This window comes from Carassius carassius, chromosome 33 (assembly GCF_963082965.1).
Source record: "Carassius carassius chromosome 33, fCarCar2.1, whole genome shotgun sequence".
Lineage (NCBI taxonomy): Eukaryota > Metazoa > Chordata > Actinopteri > Cypriniformes > Cyprinidae > Carassius > Carassius carassius.
In genome coordinates this window covers 13,628,051-13,652,009 of record NC_081787.1, presented here as the reverse complement: position 1 = coordinate 13,652,009, position 23,959 = coordinate 13,628,051, and the positions used below count along the sequence as shown (strand labels likewise).

At 37.2% G+C, this 23,959-nt stretch overlaps 2 protein-coding genes across 5 annotated transcripts in view; one reads left to right on the top strand and one right to left on the bottom strand.

Annotated features, from left to right (window-relative positions):
• Window positions 1–116, top strand: part of LOC132114130 (ADP-ribose glycohydrolase MACROD1-like) — a 57,523-nt gene extending 57,407 nt beyond the window's left edge. The window contains exon 9 of the mRNA XM_059522257.1: window positions 13–116. Coding sequence (XP_059378240.1) covers window positions 13–116 — 104 coding nt within the window. The remainder of the gene's footprint in view (window positions 1–12) is intronic.
• Window positions 117–4,603: 4,487 nt separating this feature from the next.
• LOC132113767 (girdin-like) lies at window positions 4,604–23,758 on the bottom strand. Of its 4 annotated transcripts, none has more exons than XM_059521751.1 (29): window positions 23,630–23,758; window positions 22,638–22,786; window positions 22,378–22,486; window positions 21,129–21,198; window positions 20,940–20,998; window positions 20,707–20,790; window positions 20,483–20,623; window positions 20,207–20,349; window positions 19,755–19,836; window positions 19,503–19,661; window positions 18,383–18,529; window positions 17,993–18,173; window positions 16,157–16,272; window positions 15,986–16,075; window positions 15,256–15,870; window positions 14,695–14,874; window positions 13,348–13,688; window positions 12,383–12,509; window positions 11,613–12,011; window positions 11,277–11,438; window positions 10,180–10,457; window positions 9,601–9,744; window positions 8,785–8,971; window positions 7,407–7,552; window positions 7,165–7,278; window positions 6,851–7,002; window positions 5,485–5,784; window positions 5,296–5,361; window positions 4,604–4,855 (listed from the first exon to the last, which is right to left on the bottom strand). In XM_059521751.1, exons 2-29 carry the CDS (start codon window positions 22,724–22,726, stop codon window positions 4,803–4,805), a joined length of 4,734 nt encoding a protein of 1,577 aa, XP_059377734.1. In that variant the 5' UTR covers window positions 22,727–22,786; window positions 23,630–23,758; the 3' UTR covers window positions 4,604–4,802. The 4 variants fall into 4 exon arrangements, with proteins under 4 accessions (XP_059377734.1, XP_059377733.1, XP_059377732.1 ...); XM_059521750.1 differs by having other exon boundaries at window positions 23,476–23,757; XM_059521749.1 differs by having other exon boundaries at window positions 23,483–23,757.
• Between the last annotated feature and the right edge of the window lie 201 nt (window positions 23,759–23,959).

The window sequence follows — 23,959 nt, the reverse complement described above, 5'->3', positions numbered from 1 at the left end:
GGTTCCCTCCAGCTGTGTATCGCCAGACTCATAACCCCAGATTCTGCCAGTTAAACGGAGCTCGCTATCACTCGCAGCCCTGCCATTTCATCCTGGTGCTCTGCCGCAGTTTATAGCCACTTCAGTCTGGTTTAATCTTGTAGGTGCAGCCATGGCTTTTTGAGCCAAGTGGATTTGAATGTGACTTCCCAAATAGTTTATTTATTTATTTTTATTATTAAGTTACCAGGTTAAAAAAAAGAAAAAAAAAACCTGGGCCTATGTCTCTACATTTTGGTCTAACCAAGTTGTAGTTGCTTAGCTTTTTTTTTTTATCCACCCTCATGTTGATCCAAAAGCACAGGATTTTTTTTCTTTCCTCATTGAACTCAAAAGTTCATTAAAATGTCAACGCTAATGCATTCCAGACAATGAGAAGTTGCATTTTTGTTCAGTTTATTTAATATAATCCTGCATAAATGTGTGTGTGTGTGTGTGTACAAGCAGCATGCTCTGTTCTCGCCCCTCTGGCCTGAGCTGGCTGTGTAGTTCATCATTAACATTTACTTTTTTTTAAAACATTCTTAAAATTCAATATACTTGTTTGGCTGCTATTTTGGTCTTTGAGATATTGCAAAAGTTTTATACTTAGTTCAGCACCTTTGGTCTTGACCGTTCCCTGCTTAGTCAAGTAACAAAGTTGTAAATGAGTGATGACAATTTATAGATCAAACTGGAAGGCTAGTTCACCATGAGATCCCTTTGGAACTTCTTAAGGGTTTTTAAGAATCCCTGTTTTTGATTTATGAGTGCAGTAAGGTCTGTGGGTAGCATTACTTGAAGAGATTTTTACATTTTGTTCTATAAATTATACACAGTCACATAACTCTGTAAGCTGCTAGATAAGGATCAGAAAGTGACTCATAAAGGTTGAATTTCTTTCAGTATTTAACACTACAAACTGAAACTCTACCACAAATGCACATACTGTTTTGGGACGAGCTCCATCAAAATAAAAATTAATAAAGAGCATTTTTAAGAGAGTGAACTTGGTTATCAGGAAACTCATTCCTCATTCTCAACTCAAGCTACATTCAGACCATATTTTTAGTTTATTAACCCACATTTAGTTTATTTTTTAGTAGGAAAAAAAACAGTATGGTTTTTTTTTTTATGCTCCTGGCTAGTTTAAATGTTATTGTTAAATCATATGTTTACTTAAGGTATCAATGGCATTATATGTGTTCGATACTTATAATATAATACAATATCATTACGACACCAAAGGCAAAAAGTGTAGATGAAATGCTCTAGAATAGTTCTAGTGTAAAATGCAGTGTGATTGTGTGATTACAGCCCCCACAAGCTCCAGGGCCTCTATGTATATATGAAGACAGCAAGCTACTAAGTTGCTAAAAAAAAAAAATTGTTATTTGCATTTTGATCATGCATTGAGAGAACAGATACCGCATCACATCGAGAGAGCGGGTGAGCAGGTAAATGAGAGCGAGCGAGAGTGCTGAAAGCGTCGGATGGGGTCAGCAGGAGTTGGTTGCTGATGTTTATGGATGCTGGAGGAGACGCTGGCGTGGGGGGCTGCTTGTGAAATGAAAATGGATCTTTAGCAGAACCCAGGACACTCTGCTGCCCCTCAAGATCAATTCACTGATTTACTAGCTGAAAGCCTGTCAGCTTTAAACTCGGGTAGAGGAGAGGATGTGGGGGTGACGGAGCCTTGAAGGAGCGATCAGGACTTTCAGTAGAGTCACATATGAAGTTTCAAATGCACTAGAATTTGCTCACATCTCAGAGGAGCAGCATGAAGGTGGTTTTAGGTGGCAGCTCTTTTGTGCATAAATGAATCCTTTAATTAAATACGCTGTTTACTTTTGTTCTTCTCCAGTAAGCACTGCGGCTGCAAAACACATTGTGAGGGAATTATTTTTCGTGAAGTGTCAGTGAAGCTTCATCTCCTGCAGAGCGTCTGCAGCCTGTGTGTGTGTCTGTGTATCTACTAAAATATTAAAGATGTTTACTGTATTGTATGAGAGAGGTGATATCATCTCTCTGTCAGACAAATGTGTAGGATATATTTAATTTAATATTCCTAATATAATATTTAACAATTGCAAGTCCCCAGAGCACATGGAGTAGTTAAAATAACATTATAGTTTGTTTACAGCATTACTCTGCAGCAACATGGTGCTGAGCTTTATTTTCTCAATAGTATTCACCTAAAGAAATGTTCTTAATAATAACTGCTTTTCACACAGAATGCGTTGTTTCCACCAGACATGCAGCGCAACTGAACAGAAAAAAAGTTTGTTTAAATTCCTGTTCACATCCAAATTAACTATTAGCTACAAGCATCTCAAAACACCTGTCTGGAAGTTTGAAGTATATCTAGTAAGCGCTTGATTAGCTGCTTCAGGTGTGTTTGATCAGGGTTTGAACTAGGGGTCTCCAAACTCGGTCCTGGAGGGCCGGTGTCCTGCAGAGTATAGCTCCAACTTTCCCCAACACACCTGCCTGGAGGTTTCTAGTATGCTTAGTAAGACCATGATTAGCTGGTTCAGGTGTGTTTAATTAGGGTTGGAGACCCATGATAAACTCTCCAGTTTGGTGACCCCTGCTCTAGGCTACTTTAACTTTGAGTGCTGCTTGGCTGTCTGTGTCTTTGTTGTCTATCGGCCAGAGAAAAAAATTTGTGATTTGTGAAAAAAAGTGATCATAGCCTACTATTTTGATTTAGGCTATATCAATAAAAGGCATTGTGTCAGTTGCTGTGTACAAACCATAAATGTTGCATTTGCTATTAAAAAAATACTAGATTACTAGTTAGATGGAGCATGAGTGCTTAGCGTGATAATGGAACAGCGGGACATTTGTGGGCAATATATGATTGCCTATTCGCTCCATTATAAAATGATCCATTGTTTCTTTATCCTGTTTGGTTCTATTTTTGTCATAGATCTTGTATTTGTACAATGCTCTGAGTCTGCCCATACTGAATGCACTACCACCAGTGATGGATCGTTTCAAGCATTCGCAATTATTTTGACTCGCTTGCATTTTTTCCATGCCATTCTTCTCTGGTTTTGAGGCTAACCTTGTTTTGCATAATTGAGCTACCTTACCAGCTTTCATGGTATGCACTTTATATAGCCTACATTCGTTAGGAAGTTTATGCTAATGTTTTTCTTAAAATGTTAGTTGTGCTGTCATTATGTTGGATTTGGCCTAAAGCAGTATTCACTAAGTGCCTTGTTTCACCAGGAAAAAATGCATGTCAGATTGCTAGACTAAATAAGAAAAATACTAGAAGAAAAATAAGTTTCAGTTAAGAATGTAAATCGTGTGTGTGTGTGTGTGTGTGTGTGTGTGTGTTGTTCATATCCAAATATGATTTAAATAGAGGGTGTGTGTGCATGTGTGAGTGGACAGTGTCTGAGTGCTCTCCTCTCACCTACCTTGATTTTATTTTATTTTTATTTTGAATGTTTAATGTATTAAAAGGGCCAGGGTAATGAATTATAATCTTTAATGCAGAGAGCGATCGATACCTCCACAAAATAAATCAGCTTTTTACTGAGAGCGTCAAAGCCTTTAATACACTGGGGGAGAAACAAGTGAGAGAGGGAGAGGGGGAGAGCGCACCAGGGAGGGGAGCATGACAGGAGCTGTTGATGGAAGGAGAAAGCAGGAACGAATGGGGTTAGATGACAGTGCTTCAGAAAGATACTATCACCGGTGACCATATTTCAGATGATCCCCACAAAGTCTTAGTATCTTCAACAAACTCCAGGGAGTAAGGAGGTCGCATCTCATCTTGTAATAGCTGTATACGATCTGTTGCATATAAATATGTGGTGGCTTTGTTTTAAGGACTCTATTGCAGCAGCAAACAGCCCATGAGATCTCATAATTATCATTCTCCTCTCAAACTCTCTGGGGGTCTTCTAATTTTAGCCGAAATTCTAACAACTTCACAATTGCTTTTCTTTGTTCAGCTGAAAAAATAGTGTTTTTTGCATCTTTGAGACAATTAATTTATTTAAAGTGCATCGTCTAAACATTCTGAATGCAGAATCTTTAAGACATTCCCTGAAATGTTGTCTATTGGATGACAATCTCTAAACTGTGCATCGTGGTGCTCAGTATATCATCAATTCATCGACGAAAAGGTCTGCGGACTGACGCATTTTGATTAATGTTGCCATGACAACTGCATAATTCATGAATTGTATTAGCGTTCCATTTGTCGTTTTTGAGTTATGATTCACCCCAGCCAAGGATTGTCAAAAAAAAAAAATCTTTAGCCACACCCACGTTGTTTTAAGACCCCCATCATCTTCTGCCTCCTTCCTAAATGTCAAAGTCTCCAAAGTGTCAGCTTTTTTTCCAAACGAGACAGCATGAATTAATCTGCTCTCATAAATATCTTTTTAGCATCAGCTTGTATAAGACACTCTCATAATTATACAGACAAAAAGGCACCAGCACACCAACCACTGGGCATTACAGTGTCTCATCTGGGTGAGGATAAGAACTACAACCCCATCCACTTTATAAATAAGTACAATAATTTAGTATAATATTTCATAAAAGTCATGATATTCGCATCTCTATAAATATATGGAGTATTTTAATGATGGATGCATCATACATATGTGTTTAAATTCATTTAATTGTTTTCCCACAATAAATGTATTGGACCAATACATATAGTAAGTGTATACTATATGCTTTATGGGTATTTTGTATATAAAATGTTTAAAAACCAAGACATAAAGTTAAATGAGCATTAACAAATTGTGATTGCTTTATGCTTGTTTGTTTTCTGTGTCTTGTGGCTTGTCAAAACTGGAGTGAAAATCTAAAGGAGAGAGACAAAAGATGTAGTTAATGTTTTTGGGCATTCTTAAAATAAATCAAGACAGATCCAATAATTAAAAGGAACTGAATTAGTCTTGCTATATATTCAAACTAATTTAAAGCAAACATTACTTTTCTTGAAATGTAGTATTTTATCCATCAAAAATATTAATTAGCCCCCAAATACGTTCAAATTAAATGTATTAATATAAACTGTTTTTATATTGATTTAATATAGTTTTGAAAGACGATCTTTATCCTTATTACAATTGAACCCATTATTTAATTTCTGGACTGTATTTTAGTTTACCTTGAGTAGTTTGATTATGTTTAAATTGTAAGCGCAATTTCCAATAACCTAATGTGTCTAGCTTCTACAAGTGTACAGATGAATCAATGACAAAAATATCCACCAGTTCAAAACCACTGCTGAAGACTGACCTTCTGTTCCAGATGATACACGGCTGACATCAGAGTGTGCAGGAGAGATGTTCTCCTCACTATCAACTAAAACACACATACAGATATTATACTCAACAAAAAAACTAATGCAAATGCATGTTATATACAACCTTAAGGAAATTTCATTTCCTTCTACCCTATCTAGTTCATATCTTCTACCCTTCTTACCTCTCCCCTCTGAACTAGGGCTGTCCTGGCTGGGTGTAGGGCTGCCGTCATGTTCCCAGAGGGCCGTGGCACCTGTTTGGGAAGAGCGCAGACGGATGCGAGGCTGTACGCGCTGGTCTCCTGGGCTGAAGGACTGTGATGTTCCTCCTCTGCCCCTGCCGAGAGCCCAGCCGTGCCGGGAGCCCAGCTTGCGCCGACCACTCCGCAGATTATGTTTGGGTTGGTCTTCTTCAGCCAGAGATGAGATTCTCCTTAATGAACTCGGAGAGACTGGAGCACTGATGGGATCCTGCTCATGAACTGAGGGGTGAAACAGTGAAGAGAGTACTTTGTAAAAGACAACATATTTTTATTCTCTTTCTGTTGAGGTGAAGGTATTTATGGATGAATCTTGCAAACCTAACGATTAAGGGTTTTTTTGCACTGTGACATTATTTTCAAAATTATAACGCACATTATCCCCCCAAATTCTCATTATTCTAAATTGAAAAATATGAAATAATATAAATATATACTATATAAACAATTAAAAAAAACAAATACAATAAATGAAATATCTTATTTAAATGAACACATTCTTAATACTGTATTTGTTGTGCTGCCTTTAATTTATGCTGAAAAGATATGCTGTTTACAAAAAAATGTAATCCAGATACATTACCATATGAGAATTTGAGGTGAAATGTGCTTTGTTGTCAAGAAAAAAGTTACAAAGCAAAAATAAATAAAAAACTACAAATACAAAGAAAATAAAAATAAATAAAGGAGCTAAAATAATTTTTAAAACAATTTTTTATGACTTTCACACATAAACTGGTATGATACTGATTTAAATATATGGAATATTTATATATTTTTCAAAATACAGAACTTTTTTTATGAAAACAACAAAGGAAAATGGAAGCATACTGGATCTATTCTAAAAATGACAAATTACCTTATTTGCTCAAAATAAAACGGCAATATACACCTATATTATGTATCTACAATATACACCTGTATTACAGTATTTATATTACTATAAATCTCGTATCAGTAGATTTAGTATTATCATATCTAGTATACTAGTATTTATATTACCATAAATCTCAATGCTGCATGCACTCTGTGCAGTATTCATTTGATCTGCAAATTCCATTCCACTGTTCCACATAAACACTGAATTACTACGTCTGGTTGTGATCCAAGGGAATGGCATAATGTGGAAGGGTAACAGCATCATTCATTGTTATGGGCTTTTGGGGACCTTTTTGTGTTTTACAGAGTCCAAGGAACCCTGCAGCCTTTACTTACTGGCACTCTCTTACGCTCTGTGGTACAATACATCTAATGTTATTACACCAGCCATACAGCTCTGCAGTCTCACCAGGTGCTGAAGCTGAAGAGATGGGAGCACCGTCTACAGGATCCACGAGGTTCTCTATACTGCCAGCAGCAATAAACTGAGCACGGCCTTCTTTGCTTCCACCTTTAGGTTTTATCAGCTTCTTCATGCGGTCTGCTATCCAGTTTGACTTCCTGAAGACACAAGAGAATTAGCAGGTGACTGAAAAGTGGCGAGTATGATTCAGATAAGTGAAGAACGACAGGATGTCAAGATGAAAGAGAGCATACAGTGAATAAAGCAACAAGTCCATGGTGAAAAGGTCTGCTAGAGACAGATGTTAAAGCCTGACTAACTTTGGTTGTTTGGGTGGACTCATGACAGGCAGACCAGGCTCCAAAACACGATACTGATCCATTATCTTATCCACCAGCTTCTGCTTCTCCCTGCGCAGCTCGTTGAGCTTGTCACTGAGGTGGAGAGCGATGGACAGATGGGAGAGAACAACATGATGCAGGAGGTACACAGCTGAACGGTCTACATGGTGCATGTGGAAGAAGTGGATAAAAGTGAGCTGCAAATGTGTGTTTGTTCTTACAGGTACTCTCTCTGTTGGTTGTGGTGCTGGTCTCGGCTCTCCAGGTTGCTCTCCAGTAGGGCCTTGTTATCTTTGGCCAGATTCTGGTTCTGCTCTACGAGATGTCGGTTCTCCTCCTCCAAGTTCACCTTCAACTGGGTTAGGAGCTATAGCAAACATACAAATAAATCATAATGAATCATACTATAAATAAAAATAATTATTAAACTTTTTTTGTAGTTAACGTGATTAATCGGTATAACTTTTGGTATAATGAAATGCATAATAAAACCACAAACTTTGAACCTGTTAATAAAGTTATTAAAAATATTAAATTATGCGATAAAATAAATTATACACAACAAAATTTAAAATCTCTAATAATTTGACATTTAAAGACATCTCATGAATATACAGTACAGACCAAAAGTTTGGACACATTACTATTTTTAATGTTTTTGAAAGAAGTTTCTTCTGCTCATCAAGCCTGCATTTATTTGATAAAAAATACAGAAAAAAACAGTGATATTGTGAAATATTATTACAACTTAAAATAATAGTTTTCTATTTGAATATACTTTAAAAAAATAATTTATTCCTGTGATGCAAAGCTGAATTTTCAGCATCATTACTCCAGCCTTCAGTGTCACATGTAACATCCAGTCTATCTCATGATCATTTAGAAATCATTCTAATATTCTGATTTATTATGAGTGTTGGAAACAGTTCTGCTGTCTCATATATTTGATAAATAAAAGGTTAAAAAGAACTGCATTTATTAAAAAAAAAAAATTATTCTGATAATATATATTCTAATAATATATTTTCTTTACTATCACTTTTTATCAATTTAACACATCCTTGATGAATAAAAGTATTGATTTTATTTAAAAATAAATAAATAAATTACTGACCCAAAATTACTGAGCAGTAGTGTATATTGTTATTACAAAATATTTATATTTGAAAAACATAGCTTCTTTTTTTTTTTTTTTTTACTTTTTATTCATCAAAGTATCCTAAAAAAGTATCACATGTTCTGAAAAAATATTAAGCAGCAGAACTGTTTCCAACTTTGATAATGAATCATCATATTAGAATAATTTCTAAAGGATCATGTGATAATGATCCGAAAAATTCAGCTTTGCATCACAGAAATAAATGATAATTTAAAGTATAATAAATTTAAAAACAATTATTTTAAATTGTAATAATATATCACAATATTAAATTTTTTTCTGTATTTTTGATCGAATAAATGCAGGCTTGATGAGCAGAAGAAACTTCTTTCAAAAACATTAAAAATAGTAATGTTTCCAAACTTTTGGTCTGCACTGTATATATAATTTATACTGTATATATTCAGACACAACTGTCATAATTTGCATTGTGCTCAGACCTGGTACTGGCTGCTGAGACGGACACTGTTGAGATCCAGCTGCTGGTTCTGCTCTTTAAGAGCGCTGAGTTCTCCCTCCAGTCTGGTCCGCTCAAGCTGAGCCGTACTCAACTCTGCCCGCAGAACTGAACTCTGAGCCAGCAGCTCGGACTGCATCTGAACCCACTCCTTCTGCAGGTTCTGATATCTACAGATCGAACAGGTCAATTAAACTAAACTACACATCTAATGAAGGTCATATTTTACTCCCAAAAGAAATAAAGAAGGTTTAAAGAAAGCTTAATGCTAATGGTTTTTGGCATTTGTGATTATATTATGTAAATGATTTAAAGTACATCTTATGTAGGCTTCATTGTCTTTTTTCTTCTTGCTTAATATTTCTCTGGATTCTGAAGTTAAGCCCAGACATGCTTTTGTGAGTCCGTCTATACAACCATTTGTCCATTCATCTAGACGAGTGAACAAAGCGTCAATCTACACTAGCACAGTTATCTAACTAACTGAACATACTGAATAAAAGTAAACTGCCTCCTGCTGGGTTATGTAAAAATTTGTATTTTATCCCGTTCACCAAGGCAACCAGCTTTACAAATATTTTTCACAGGTCGTCAAGCCATGGCAACAACTATTGCACACTGGGCTATGAAATGACTCATGGTCTTGTGAGACTTTGGTGGGGCTTACTGTCACCACAGTGAGTGAGGAGCAGTTTGTGGTGGGTGGTATCATCACTTCCTCTCTCATTCCTATGAATCTGCTACGCTGTAACTGTAACAAGCCAGTGTTGTGGTCACCGCAATTATGACTTTTTCTCACCTTTCATTGTCCATTTTCAGTCTCTCCAGCTCTTTCTGGCTCTCCACCTGCCCTTGTGTCACTTTCTCCATTTTTTGTCTCTCCACACGTATCGATTCCTCTGCCTCCTCCAACTTTGCTTTTTGCTCCAACAGCTCCTTATATCTAGACAAGTACGGTATATATAACATTTTATGCATTTTACAATGGAAGATATTTATACAAGATTATTTTGTTTATTTCGTCTACTGTAAATTCATGTTTTAATTTCATGTGATGTTAAACTAATATGGAACAACAATTACTTTAACAACAATAAACCAAAACTATAGTTATGTTTATATTTACATCATTTTTATTAAAACCAAAGTCTTAAGTTTTTTTTATTATTATGTGTAAAAGTTTTATGTGTAATAAAAAAAAAGTGTGGATGTGGTGTGTTACTGTATGTTTCATTTTAGGGATATTAGTTAATACTTTATTTGGAATCTACATTTGTTATCTAAATAATCTAAATAATTATTTATTTGATTATATATAAATGATTAATTATTTAATATTAAATAAATAATTCAATTAAACTTGTCTAAGACACTGTACCTGGCCTCAGTGTCTTTATATTGAGCTTCTAGACTGCGACTGCTGCTTTTCAGTTGACTGTGTTTGGCCAACAACTCTTCTAACTCCGCCTCCTGTCTCTGTTGCAGAGCTGTCAGTCTCTCATGATCCCGCCTTGCAGCCTCTAGACGCATCACTGACTCCTCCTTCTCCTTGAGCCACACCCTTGATTCTGCCTCCAGAGCCACACAGCGCAGTTCGCTCTCAGTGCAACGTGTCAACACTGCCGCATGTTCGGAGCTCAGAGATGCCTGTTCCACCTGAGTGAGAGGAAATAGGGTCAAATAAAGAAGATACAGTGGGTATCGAAAATAATCAATCACTTTTAAAATAATCACATTTTGCTGCAGCCAGACACAGTTTTTGCTTGATCTAGCTGTATTTACTTATAACATCCAAGTGAAAGATATAACACCAACATGTCAGAAAAAAGAAAAAAACTGATTCACTGAGTTGGAAAAATGATCACCCTCTTGTGTCAATATTCAGTTGAGGCCCCTTTTGCTTTAATTAAAGTCTGTTGGCATATGTCTCTAAAAACTTTGATGCTGGCCGTTTGTGGAGTCATTCCACAGATTTTCAATGGGGTTTAAGTCTGAGCTCTGACTTGGTCATGCAAGGACATTCACCTTTTTCTCCTTCAACCACTGTGTGCTCAGTTCTGCTGTGTGCTTTGGGTCATTGTCATGTCGGAAGATAAATCTTCTTCCCACTGACAATATATCCTTCACTTGGATGTTATAAGTAACGCTGAGTAAATGCAGCTGGATAAAATAAAAACTTCATTTCAGGCTGCAAAGCACCAAAATGTGATTATTTTAAGCTGGGGGGTGATTCTTTTATATTCCCACTGTATAATGAGAGTGTGGTCATTCAGGTCGAAAATAATCTGTTTATGAAAAGCCTGTATAATTTAAAGTGGTGTAGTTTTATGCTCCATCAATGGTATGATTGAAATCCACCCACTACAGATCTAATATAGATTGAAACAAATGTCAGTTTCTAAAATACCCTGGTCTTTATTTCAGTGTCAAGGGCCCTTTTAGAGACCAGCAACCCACACTCAATCAAGCACTCACCTGTAGTTTGGTGTTGAGGGCCTGTAATTTAGCACAGTTCTCTTGCAGCGAGATGGAGTGGCGCTGCAGGGCGTCCAACTGCTCTCTGAGCTGAGCACAGGCTGACTGAGACTGAGTCAGCTGAGACAGCAACACCTCCCGCTCTCGCTGCAGCACTGCATTCTGGGAAACAACCAGAGGCATGGAGTTCAGCATAAAATGTTGATAGCCATTCAATTTGAATGTAATCAGAATCCCTGGACAGCGTTAATGATGTTTAAATAAAGACATACAAGAAGTTGCCTTGCGGGGCCCAAAACTTAATAACATTTCAGTGTGTTTTGCCTTTTATCTCACCTCCCTTTCTGTGTTTATCAGTCTTTGACTCAACGCCTCCTGGCTGCCAGTGCCAATCTCTGCCGTTGTGTGTGGTTGTTTGTTCCTTGTGTTTTCTGAATCTTCTGCTGCATAGATAGAGTCTGTAGGCCCCAAGCTCTGGTTTTGGTTAACCTTATCTACAATACTGACAGTGGCCTCCTGGGAGCTTTCTGACAGCAGTGGAGACTGTCTGTTTGATTCACAACCCTCAATCCACTGTGTGTGCGAGTCAGGAGGTGAAAAAGAAACCTCTGGAGGTGATTGTTGCTGTTGTGTAGCTGCCATTTCAAGCTTGGTCTCCAGCTCTTCAAGTGTTCGGTTTAGCTGTGCGATTTGATTGGATAACTCTCGGGACTGGGCACTCTCATTAGCCAGATCCTGGATGTGAGTGAGATATTTAAGTTAGACAACTGCTGTACCTTACTAGCTTTATCCAGAACCAAACATGTGACTCTTAAGGAAAACCTGAGCAATAACAGCTTTCATTAATCTCACAAATATGCATTTTCAGCACAGCTGTCCAGGGAGGGGAAATCTAATTGCATTGAGGATTTTTAGATAAAAAAAAAGCAGCTAGAAAACAATTTTCTGGTTGAATGGAAATATTCAAAGAGGCCCATTTTGCAAGATCTCAGCTCGGTGGGACCTCGAGGCAAACATAACTGCAGAAATATGGTGTACTGAAGCGCTATAGTAATTGCTTTTATCATTCAGATATTGCTAACAAACACGCTGAATACTGCACAGACCTTTGTTAGAGAGTCAATCTGGACCTTTTTCTCAGTGTTGAGTGTACAGAGCTGCAGATTCTCCTTCTGCAGCTCCTCGAACTGGGCAGATGTCTCTTTGAGCTGAGAAATCTCCTGACACATGCGTCTGTGGGCACATGACAGATGTAGTGGATGATACACATAATGTTCTTATGCCATACTATTTATTTCATAAGATCAGTAATAAGGACTTTGACAAAGGGATCTGTGAGAATTAAATAGTTCACAAAATGAAAATATATTCATTAAATTCTCGTCATTGTGTTGTTTCATTTGTTGTTCCAAAGAGATTAAAAACACCAAAAAGGCATCATAAAAATTTCATAAAGGTGATCCATACAACTAGTGCACTATATTCCAGGTTTTCTGAAGCAGTATGATGTGTAAGCAACAGATAAATACGAACCCATGCTGTTAGAGACTTAAAGCTGCAGTGGAAGATTATCAGTAGTGAGTAACTACTTGAACTTATATATAGTGCACAAGTCATACGGACTACATTCACTGTGTCTGGTCATTTTTGGAGCTTGTTAGAACAAGGTCACTCTGATATGACAAGACATGACATTCATCGACAAGTTACATTGGTAAGATTTTTCAAATAAATCTCTTGTGATAGCCGATGCTGCATTTATTTGTTTAAAAAAACAGTAAAATAGTAATATTGTGAACTGTTTTCTAATATGCTGTTTTGATGATAAAGAAACATTTATTTTTATTATCAATGTTCAAAATAGTTGTGCTGATTAATATTTTGTGGAAACTTTAATATATAAATTTCATTGATAAACAGAAAGATAAAAAGAACAGCATTTATTGGAAATATATATATTTTTTGTAACAGTGTAAAGGTTTTTACTATCATGACATGAAAGTGAGTAAATAATGAAACAATACTGTTTTTTGGTTACATATTTCAAGTGCTGAGGTCCTTTTGCCTGTACCTGTTTTGTGCCTCTAGGCTGCAGGCTCGCTGGTTTCCATGCTCTAGAGCAGATGTTGTGCTTTCCAGCTGCTGTCTAAGTCTGATCATTTCTCGCTCTCGTTGTCGTAGCTCACGCCGCTGACTGTCCAGCTCTGCCTGACACGACTCCTTCTCCTGTTCGAGTCGCATGACTTCAAGCAGCGCTTCTTCCCGTCCTCGAGTCAAAGACTCCATCTCCATGCCAGATTCTTGCAGCTCAGTTTGTAGCTCCTCTTCATGCCGCCTGGCAGACTCTAAGGTCCGTCCCAATCTTTCCAGGTCTGCCTTAAGGTTTTGGTTGGTCAGCTCCAACTGATCACCCTATAACATATAGTTTGTTTAGCTCAGTCAATAAATAGAAAACATTAACTACTCTTCAGATTTGAAGGAATAGTTGACCTAAAATTTTTAATTCTGCATTAATTTACTTAATGCCTGTATCTATATATGCTGTTAATACTCCTTGAAATACACAAGGAATTTTTTACATTTCTCTTTTCCATTTAATGGAAGTGAATGCAGAATAGAGTGTACAAAGGCAAAGAAAAGCTGTCACTTCAGATCAATTTAATGCCTCCTTGCTGAATAAAAGTATTAATTTCTTTCAAAGCAAACGTCTTACTGACATAAAAGTAATCTATATGACTTGTATGCTAAATTGAAAAGCTTTTGAAGCTTGTATATGTATTTTATTTGAAATTTAAATGGTTTCTGCACTGAAAATATTCCTTTTAACACAACTTTCAAATCAACATATACGGTATAAAGTTGGCATATCATGTCCAGTCATGAGACAAGAACCAATGGCATTACTGACGTTAAACATGGCACGAGGCATCTTGATGCTCCAAAGTTTGAATATGCAAATGAGAATTAAGAGATGTAAATTTGTAACTAACATTTTTGACTGTTTCTCACACAGATCCATTTAATATAGCACATATGGACTAATGCATTCATATTAACTACTTTTATGGTGTTTTTTTATCTTTTGGGGGCTTTAGTTCTTCAGTTCTCATTCACTTTAACTGTATGTATTTTCCTCTGCTTTCCACAAAAGAGAGCATGTGATTTTGGACAACATGAGGGTGAGTAGATGATAACAGAACTTCACATTTTCTGTGAACTACCACTTTCAAGAGCAATTATCATCTATTGGTGTCTCATTACTGTTACCCATTCTGATTCTCTGCCCACTGTGGTTTTTGATATCTACTCATTGTTGCAGCATAATTTTAATGTAGGCACTATTAATCTCAATGTTTCCCCAGCCATGTAATCCATATCTTGTAGCACAGCAAAAGGGCGAACAATTAACCCGCCTCACCTTGCGTACTGCAGCCCTGAGCGAGTCTACAGTGCCTCTGAGTGTCTCTCTCTCCCTCTCCAAGGCTGTCCTCTCTCCCTCTAATTGAGCTATCACTGTGGCCTGCATCTTCTGAAACTCCACCTGACTGCGCAGATGCATCACTTCCTCCTCCTGCTGCATAGATTCACCCTGCAGAACCTGACAAATAAACATATTAAGTGGTTATTAAGCACACGCTTTTATCCAAAGCCTATCAAAGTGAAATGCTGTGCTTAAAGGCACAATGGTGATGATTCAAAGATCATTCCTTGAGGAAATCAGGCTGGCATCTCTTCAATTACAATTCCAGATCATTATGCCATATGATACAGTGGAAAAAGTTGTCACTGTGAGAAATAGTCCTTGTTTTACACGGGTCTAGTAAACATATTGAATGTCTCTCTTAATTGCTAGTGGCAGGGAGTTGCGTTTTTACTTGGTGAGTCATTGGCGTTATCGACTGGACCGTTATCTGGCTTTGACTGGACGTTGAAGGAGTTTGTGCAATGATGTAGTAATTAGGTTTTTCTGTGTCTTTACCTCTATTTGTTTCCTAGCCTCCATGAGGCACTCTGCTGCCTTCTTCAGCCGCTGATTCTCAGCCTCCAGGAAAACTAGTTTATGTTCAGCCTCCAAGACCTTCTTACTCTGTTCTGCCAGTTTGGAGCGCAAATCCTGGGCTAAAGTGGTCTGTCTGTCAGCCTCTTCCAGGGCCTGCTGAAGCTGGTTATGCAGGGCGAGGGTTTCCTGGGAGAATTTATCTTCTTCTGTCTTCTGGGATTCTGTGCTGTACGTCTGAGATGCCTCTTCTGTGATGTCTTTCTTCCTTTCAATTTCTTTCTCACCCTCAGCCTCTCCTCTCTCTTTGTTGTTCATTTCATCTATAACCTTCTTTTTTCTCTCGCTGAGGATTACGACGCTCCCCTCTCCCCCCTCTCCATCTTCTCTCTGGGCTTTTATTACGTCTTCTTTTCCATCTTGTTTCTCTCCTCTCGTGTCATTTCCCTCGCATTCCCCTCTTGGGATTATTGGCTTTTTCCCTTCTTTTCCCTCAGAGGCTGTTCTATTTTCCTCTAGGTCTTTCCGTTGCTGTTTTGTCCTCAGCTCTTCAAGATTTATCTTCAAGCTGCTATTTTCATTCTTCAGACACTCCATCTAACAGTTGAAAGAGAAATGACAGGCCCTGATTCAAAGAGTTGAGACGAGGACAAAATGACAGTAGATAAAACACTTAGAATAACTGTCTTTAAATCCATCTAAAGGGCCCAACCTCCTTGAGGGTGCTTTGAAGCTTTTGTGAGAGTTGGTCCATGCTTCTCTGGAGCTCTTCAGTCATGTCAGGGGAGATGACCTGCTGAGCCTACAAGAGAGACGGGAAACCTGACAATTTACAAGAATCCATTTGTAGCCTGAGTATTATAATGTCAAAGCATCCACTGACCTCTCGTTCGGCTTGCAGGAGCTCCAGTCGTCTCTTCAGTTCAGCATTCTCATTTTCAGCTCCTAGAAGCCTCAGAGAGGAAGCCTCGTTTACCTCCTCACTGAGAGGCTTCAGATCTAAACGATAGTAAGAGAAACACATGCACATGTTATTTCATGTTATGCCTTATTGTTCCTTTACAACAAGGCAAAAGTCACTCTCCAAAACCTTCATCATCTCTGTAACTGCTGAGGCCACTGCAACTTTAAAGAAGCAGCTGATCACTTATACTGATCTTATCCTTGAGCTCTTAACCACCCCGCACCTTTAAACTAATGCACTTTCCACACAACAACTCGTATAAAAAAAACACTTCTTCTCTGCATTTCTCCTCTTCTCTCTTCTCGCTTTCTAATCCAGTTTTCAAAAAAACTGGCATTGTATATTATGAATATTGTTGGCTCCTTGACAAACTACTTTTTTTTCTTTCTTTTTTCTTTTTACATCACTCTAGACAAAAGCATCTGCTAAATGCGTATGTGACCCTGGACCACAAAACCTAAGTGGCATCATCTGAAAGCTGAATAAATATGCTTTCCATTGATGTATGGTTTATTAGGATCAGACAATATTTGGCCGAGATACATCTATTTGAAAATCTGGAATCTGAGGATGAAAAAAAAATCTAAATACTGAGAAAACTGCCTTTGAAGTTGCCCAAATGAAGTTCTTAGCAATGCATATTACTACGTAATCAAAAAATGATATTTTATATATTTATGGTAGGAAATTAAAAAAATATTTTCATGGAACATAATTTTTACTCAATATCCTAATGATTTTTGGCATAAAATAATTTTCAATAATCGATCATTTTGACCGTTTTTTTGGCTATTTCTAAAAATATACCCCAGTGTCTTGACACTGGTTTTGTGCTCCAGGGTACATGTTATTAAATGAATAGTTCAACCCCCAAAAAATATTCTGCCATAATTTACAATCATGTCATTCCAAACCCATAAGACTTTGGTTAATCTTTGAAACACAAATTAAGATATTTTAATGCATTCTTAAAGCTTTTTGTTCTTCCATTGAAGGTTTAGGTAAATAAAATTTAGAAAGGTGTCGCAAAATGAACCCATATGAGTTTAATCTTAATCTAGCCTTGTGAAGAGATATGATATTCTAGGTTTCGTTTACTTGTACTTTCAGTTGAGGGAAATACCTCTCAGTATTCATTAAAATACCTTCGACCAAAGTCTTATGGGTTTGGAATAACATGAGGGTGAGTAAATGATCACAGAGTTTTCATTTTTGGATGAGCTATTCCTTTAAGGATTAGTTTACTCAAAAATGAAATTTCTGATGTCAACTCATGAGAAGCAGGGAAGGATGTTGCTGCTTCTCTTTACCACACAATGAAAATACGGATGAACATTGTCAAGCTTCAAAAAGATGAAAAAATCAACATGAAAGTGTTATTTATAAAAATCTTTGGAGCTTAGCACTGTCTGCTACCCTTCGTGTTCATTGTATGGAAAGAGTTTCCAGAACAATGCTAATATTTTCCATTTGTGCTTTACAGAATAAAAAAACAACATACAGGTTTGGAAATATATAGGTGTGAGTGAACCTTGACATAATTTGTATTTCTTGGTGAATTATCCTTTAAGATTGGGTGCTTGTGATAGGGAGAAATGTAAATGTATGCATAAATGTATATTCTTCAACACGACAGCTTGCTCTGCATATACATGATTGATATACATATGCATGAAGTCATGAAATCAACCATCTACCGAAGGCAGCGGAGTCAAATATCAAATATCAGAGTATCAAATCATACATAAAACTTACCAATCTCAGGCATGTTAATTTCCTGAACGTCCTCATCTGACTCTAGCTCTGAGTGGAGGAAATGCTGATGTGTCACATTTTGACTGACACCCACAGAATGAACCTGACGCTTGAGATCCACCTGCAGACTCATATTCATCTCCAACAGCTCGTCTACCCTCTGTCTCTCTACATCTCGCTCCTACATAAATGTAATTACATAACCATAAAGATTATGGCTATACATCATACGTTTTAGAAGATTGCAATTCCTTCATATAACTTTCATACATTTTAAAGTAAATTTGAGAAGTTTTCTTCCAGCCCAACTTAATAAATCAAAATTGAGCTCCATAGTGTCAAATGGAAACATGGCAATTAAACACCATGAGTTCATATAGTTATTCATACACCCTCCATATCCACAAGCTTCTGCCTGAGAAGAAGATTCTCCTTCTCCAGTTCCCGCAGAGCAGTGCACCGTGCTCGAGAGTCAGCCAGCTGCTCATCCAGAAGTGCCTTGTTTTCTTGCAGCGAGGCGCAGTACTGCTGCTGCTCCTGTAGGCCCAGAGAAAATCACTGTTCAAGAAACCATTCACTGACTTTCATGCTGTTCCAGACCCAAACCTGACTTACCTTTTCTGTGATGTTTTTTCAGAATGTTCACGCTGCAAACCAGGGACTCTTTATGCATCATGTTTTATGACTGATAACTTAATTTTGAAGCTTTTATTATACAAATTTGATCATTACTAATTAATCAATTAATTAATTAATCTAATATTACTTCAAAATGAAAGCACTCCACTTTGTTAATCCAAATGCAGATAATACACTACCATTGAAATATTTGGGATTTTTTTAAAGCTGTATTTATTGGCTTTTTTATGCCTTTTTTATACAGGAAAGCAATGGATGAAGAGAGGGGAGCAGGATTGGCAAAGGACCTCGAGGCGGGAATCAAACTTGAGTCGCTGTGTATACGGCGATGCAATAACCACATGGCTATTGATACCAACAAGATTTTTTTTCCACAAGAATATTAAGTAGCACAATACATTTTTTGGCAGTAAAAAAAGAAGGGGGAATAATAAGAAATCTTGAGCATGAAATCAACATATTAGAATTATTTCTGAAATATGTGAAGACTGGAGTAATGGCTGCTGATAATTATTTTTAATTGTAATATTCACAATGTTACTGTTTCTACTGTATTTTGATCAAATAAATGTATTATAAATGGAAGTGTCATGCAGGTTTCCTTTTGAGTTCAACTGAAGAAAGTGAGTCTTATGGGTTTGGAACGACATGAGGGTGAGTATATGTATATATCTATTCCTTTAAAAGTAACTTCCTACAATTTAATTTACCTTTATATTCTTTTCTTGCAACTTTCATTTCTCACAACTGATCATTTGCCAGAATACAAGTAGCACAAAATATTACTCCATTTCCAAATTATAGCCCTCCACTTTGTCATTCCTAATTGCAAAACATGATGATTCAACGTGATGTATATCTCCTCCTCTACCTTCAGCTGTGTGCGGTACAGCTCCATGCTGCGGAGCCGATGTGTGCAGTTTTTCAGCTCCGCCTGTAGTTGCTCTACTCTGCCTGCACGCTCACGCAGACAGTCCAGCTCATCCTTCAGACCCCGACTCGCTCGCGCTTCCACCTGCAACGCTCGGTTCTGAGCCAACCAACCATAAGATGGTAGGTCAGTGTCCATTCACATTTATTAATGATCATTATAAAGTGTCTATTATAAGTATAGTGAGCTCACTTCCTTCTGTAGTTTCTTTATTTCTTCCTCCATAGTTTGCATTTCTTGCTTGCAATCCACTAGTTGATCACCTTTATCCTCCCTTTAAGACATCATCATGTGTAAATACATTTAAAGGTGGAGTGTGTGATTTCCGTGTGTCTAGTGTAACATAACAAAATTATAAAAATAATGACTGTTAAACCAATTTTATGTCAGGCTACTTGTGAAGTCCAAACAAAAAAGTGCTGTATTGATATTTTTAACAGTGCTAAAATAACACATGTTACTTTTCATAATTATAATAATAACAGTGACTTGAATAAATTGACGGTTTGAGGACAGAAAGATTGTTTTTGAAACTCTTATGCTCTTCAAGTCTGCATTTATTTGATCACAAATACAGTAAAAACCTTGGTACTGTATATTGTCCACAAATAAAGCATCATGTATGCATTAGCAAATAAACTCACAGTTCCTGTTTGAGTCGGCGCAGTTTGGCTTTGCTGTCTGCCAGCTGCACAGCCAGTCCTTCAGGAAGTCGGTCTCCAAACCCACTCGACATGGTTATATGGGCTGTAGATGATTCCTGCTGCTGACAAAGCTCGGCTATCCTCTGAAAATCAAACAGAGAAACCAAGGCTGAAGAACACCCTTTCTGAACACAACTGTGAATGAATCATATCTAGCCTCACCTACTGTACTTGCACCTGAAAATGTCAGACTGCTAAAATAAATTCTTCTCCCACCTCCAAATGTGTGTCTCGTTGGGCTAGCAGGTTCTGGATCTGTCTGGCCATGGAGCAGAAGAGAGTCTGCAGCTCAGCTCCATTCAGCCCACACATGTCTCCAAATTCCAAAGGAAGCACTGCGTTCGGGTCCTGGGTCACCTGGAACAGGATAGATCATTTGCACACTACACAAATGGCATTAGATTGAAAGTATGTTCGGGATATGTTGAAAATGCACTGACCTCTTGTATGCAAAGTGCAAGCTCTGCTTGTGTATCAATGTGCAAGCACTGAATTTGCTGAATGAACGTTTCTTTCCTTTCACACTGGTGACAATGAGTCATAGGAACAGAGAGAAATGAATCACACACTGCAAGCATCAATATGTTTACATTAGTAACAATTCACTCTAATCAATTAACAGAGCCGAAACTGTCCATTAAAGTTATTAAAAGTGTTTACAGTGTTTTGTTACCTGTACTGCACAGCCAAGCAATAAGAGTAGCAGTCGTCTGAGCTCTGCAACAGCGCCCTCTATTGACAAGGAAACCAACATAACACCAACGCAGCATATTTACTTAAAAATGTGGACTTTTTAACATTTCGTTTGTTTCATAATAATTAGAGAGAATTTTTTTCCTCTTTTCAAATGACAGGCCCGCACCTGTCAGGGGATCTCGACCTAAAACAGCAACATTTGGTAGCGGCATCAGCACCAGCTGCTGTAGATTCTCCTTAAAGAGAAACGCGTGAAAGAAATGACAAGCATTAAAACCTCATTGGTGCTCTGCTGTCACCCCAGACAATGCACAAGTAAGAGGTTTAAGTATGACACGCATTAGAGCATAGAAGAAAAGTTATTCATATGCAGTCATGGCCAAAAGAAAACAATAATGATTGTGGAAAATAGGCTTATTAATCTGCTGCAACTGATATCTCATTCAGTATGACTAATGATCTTGTTATAGCACTGCTAATGCTTTTAAAAAGGACTTACTGTGTACTGTGGCAGTACCATGGTACAGTGATATTTAGGATGGCATTTATTGATTACCAAATGTACATACAGTGGTATTTACACAATTCCAAAAAGTACCAACCGTGGTATTTTTTCATAAGTGTATGTAGAAGTTCACCATCACTGTAAAATGCTTCATTCTTGTAAAAAAACATTCTGGTTTTGTTTAAGTTTTCCATCTACATTCTCATACATGAAGGTGTACCTATCGAAAGGTTACTGCCCCAGAGTATAATACTTACATTTCATTCCAGCCTTATTTCAAATAATGAAAAGGATTTTAAATAGTTCTGTTAACTAAAACTAGAACTGCTTAGTAAACACAATAACTGTGTTTAGTAATCAACACTGCTTCACATAATATTCCTATTATTTTTTCACAGAAATGTATGCATCACCTGCCTATATTTAGTGTAATTTAGTGTAATAGTTTCCTCAAAGAAATCCAACTACTGTGCAGTCTTTTTGCAGCAGGTTCTTTTTTTTTTTTGCTCTCATCTAATTTTTTTTTTTTACAAATTGTCATTTACAAATGCTTTGTGTGAAAAAGCAGCACAAAAAACGTCCACAGTTAGGACATTTGAAACAAGAAGTGAAACCACAGAAGCATAAAAAAAACAAACGTGCTAACTTGGTCCACAGCTACATTACATTTACATTTATTCATTTAGCAGACGCTTTTATCCAAAAGAGCTACAGGGGAGTACATACTCTTCAGCGAGTTAGTGGATTGTCCATTCATACAATATTTACCTGATCTTTACCATCAGGTGCTGGCAGCATTTCGATTTTATTCAGGGCAACATTATGTATTTGATTATGTATTTGTGGAATATACATACACAGATATTTCTCATGTTTACACAGTGATTTGACTGATCTTTTCATTCAATACCTGATAGTATGATCTCAAGTGTCGATTAAGGATGGAAAAGTTCTGCACCCTGAGAATCTTGTCATCACCCACATTGTGGTAGATTTGTTCTGCCTTTGGATTGGGATCACTGATTAAAAAAATAATAAAAACATGTCGCCATTAGCTAAGTCCCTGCTGAACTAGCAATGAATCGTCAGCTTTTTTATTCAAGCTACATTATTCAAAACAAAACAGATTACTTAAATTTTTTAGATGTTCACTTTTTGAGTCTGTCTTACATGATCCTCATGATCTCATTGAGGTAGACTCCATTGGTAAGCTTCAGGTACTGCCTCACGGCATTCTGGGAGATGGAGTTTACTTCCATATATTCCTGAGAGAGTGATCCATTCTCCTCCTCACCAACAATACCCTCAAATAGATGAACCTTACAGACAATGAAAACAATGCCCTGCTCCCATCAAGATGCATTATAAAAACTGATGTCTGAATATAAGATCTGTTCTGTGTTGTAGAGCTTTATTATTCCTGTCTATATGAAGTTTGCTAACGTTATTGGGCGGTTGTCCAAATCCCCTTAAGCAAATTGAAAGTTTCATTTTGACTCTACATTCTAAAGAAATCATTGAGGTATTTTAAGATATCCCTTGCTGTTTAAAATAGCTCTGTTTTAAAACATGGTGGTTGTTTTTAGCTGGTTCAAGCTGGTCAATAGCTCCAAAAACCAGACTGCAAACTTAGTATACTCTTAGCTTTCTTTTGGAACATGTTAGTCAGTTCGGTCCAAGTTGATAGACCATCGTGGACCAACAACTAGCTGACCAAACTTTGTTGGTTCAAGATGGTCTATCAGCTTGGACCAAACTAGCTAAAATGTTCCACAACAAAGCTAAGAGTGTACTAAGTTTTCAGCAGATAAAAGCATGTGTTGACCACTTTTTATTTTTTATTTGTTAATGTTCGATGATTTTACTGTACTTAACATGAATTGATCAAAAATAACTTCTGAAAATTATTTACATTAGCAGAATACGTCTGAACTGGTTTTTAAAGTTTACAAAACTTTTTATCTTACAAAATGAAGATTATCAAAGAACTTTAATTGTTTTTGCTTACCACCTACCCATGTAACAAGTGCACTTCCCATAAATTCTTCTAACATTTCCGTAACTTCTACGTCCATCTTCATGTACTGTACCTGATCTGATTTATTCCTCAAAACACAACGGATTATTTAAATAATAGACTTTACGAGTTCACTCATTATTACCGTAATTCTCTTGACAACAGACTGTCGAGATAAAACTGTTTAACTGTTAACATGTTTGCTTTCTGTGCCTTTTTCCTTCCTTCATTAGTCACACTTCGAAACCACACCGGATCTAAAGTTGCATTGGGTCTGTTGTTCCCCTCTGCGCGTTCTCATGTCAGCATGACGCCCGTGACGCGTGTTTCCACTTTGAACAGAGAGAGACCGCAACTGAAGGGTTGTGTCTAAAAACCTCATAGGCTGCCTATCTAGATTGCATATTTTTTTGCTACATCGATTCATAACTCTCCAGATATACGTTTGTCCAAAAATGCAGTTCGCGCCTCATTA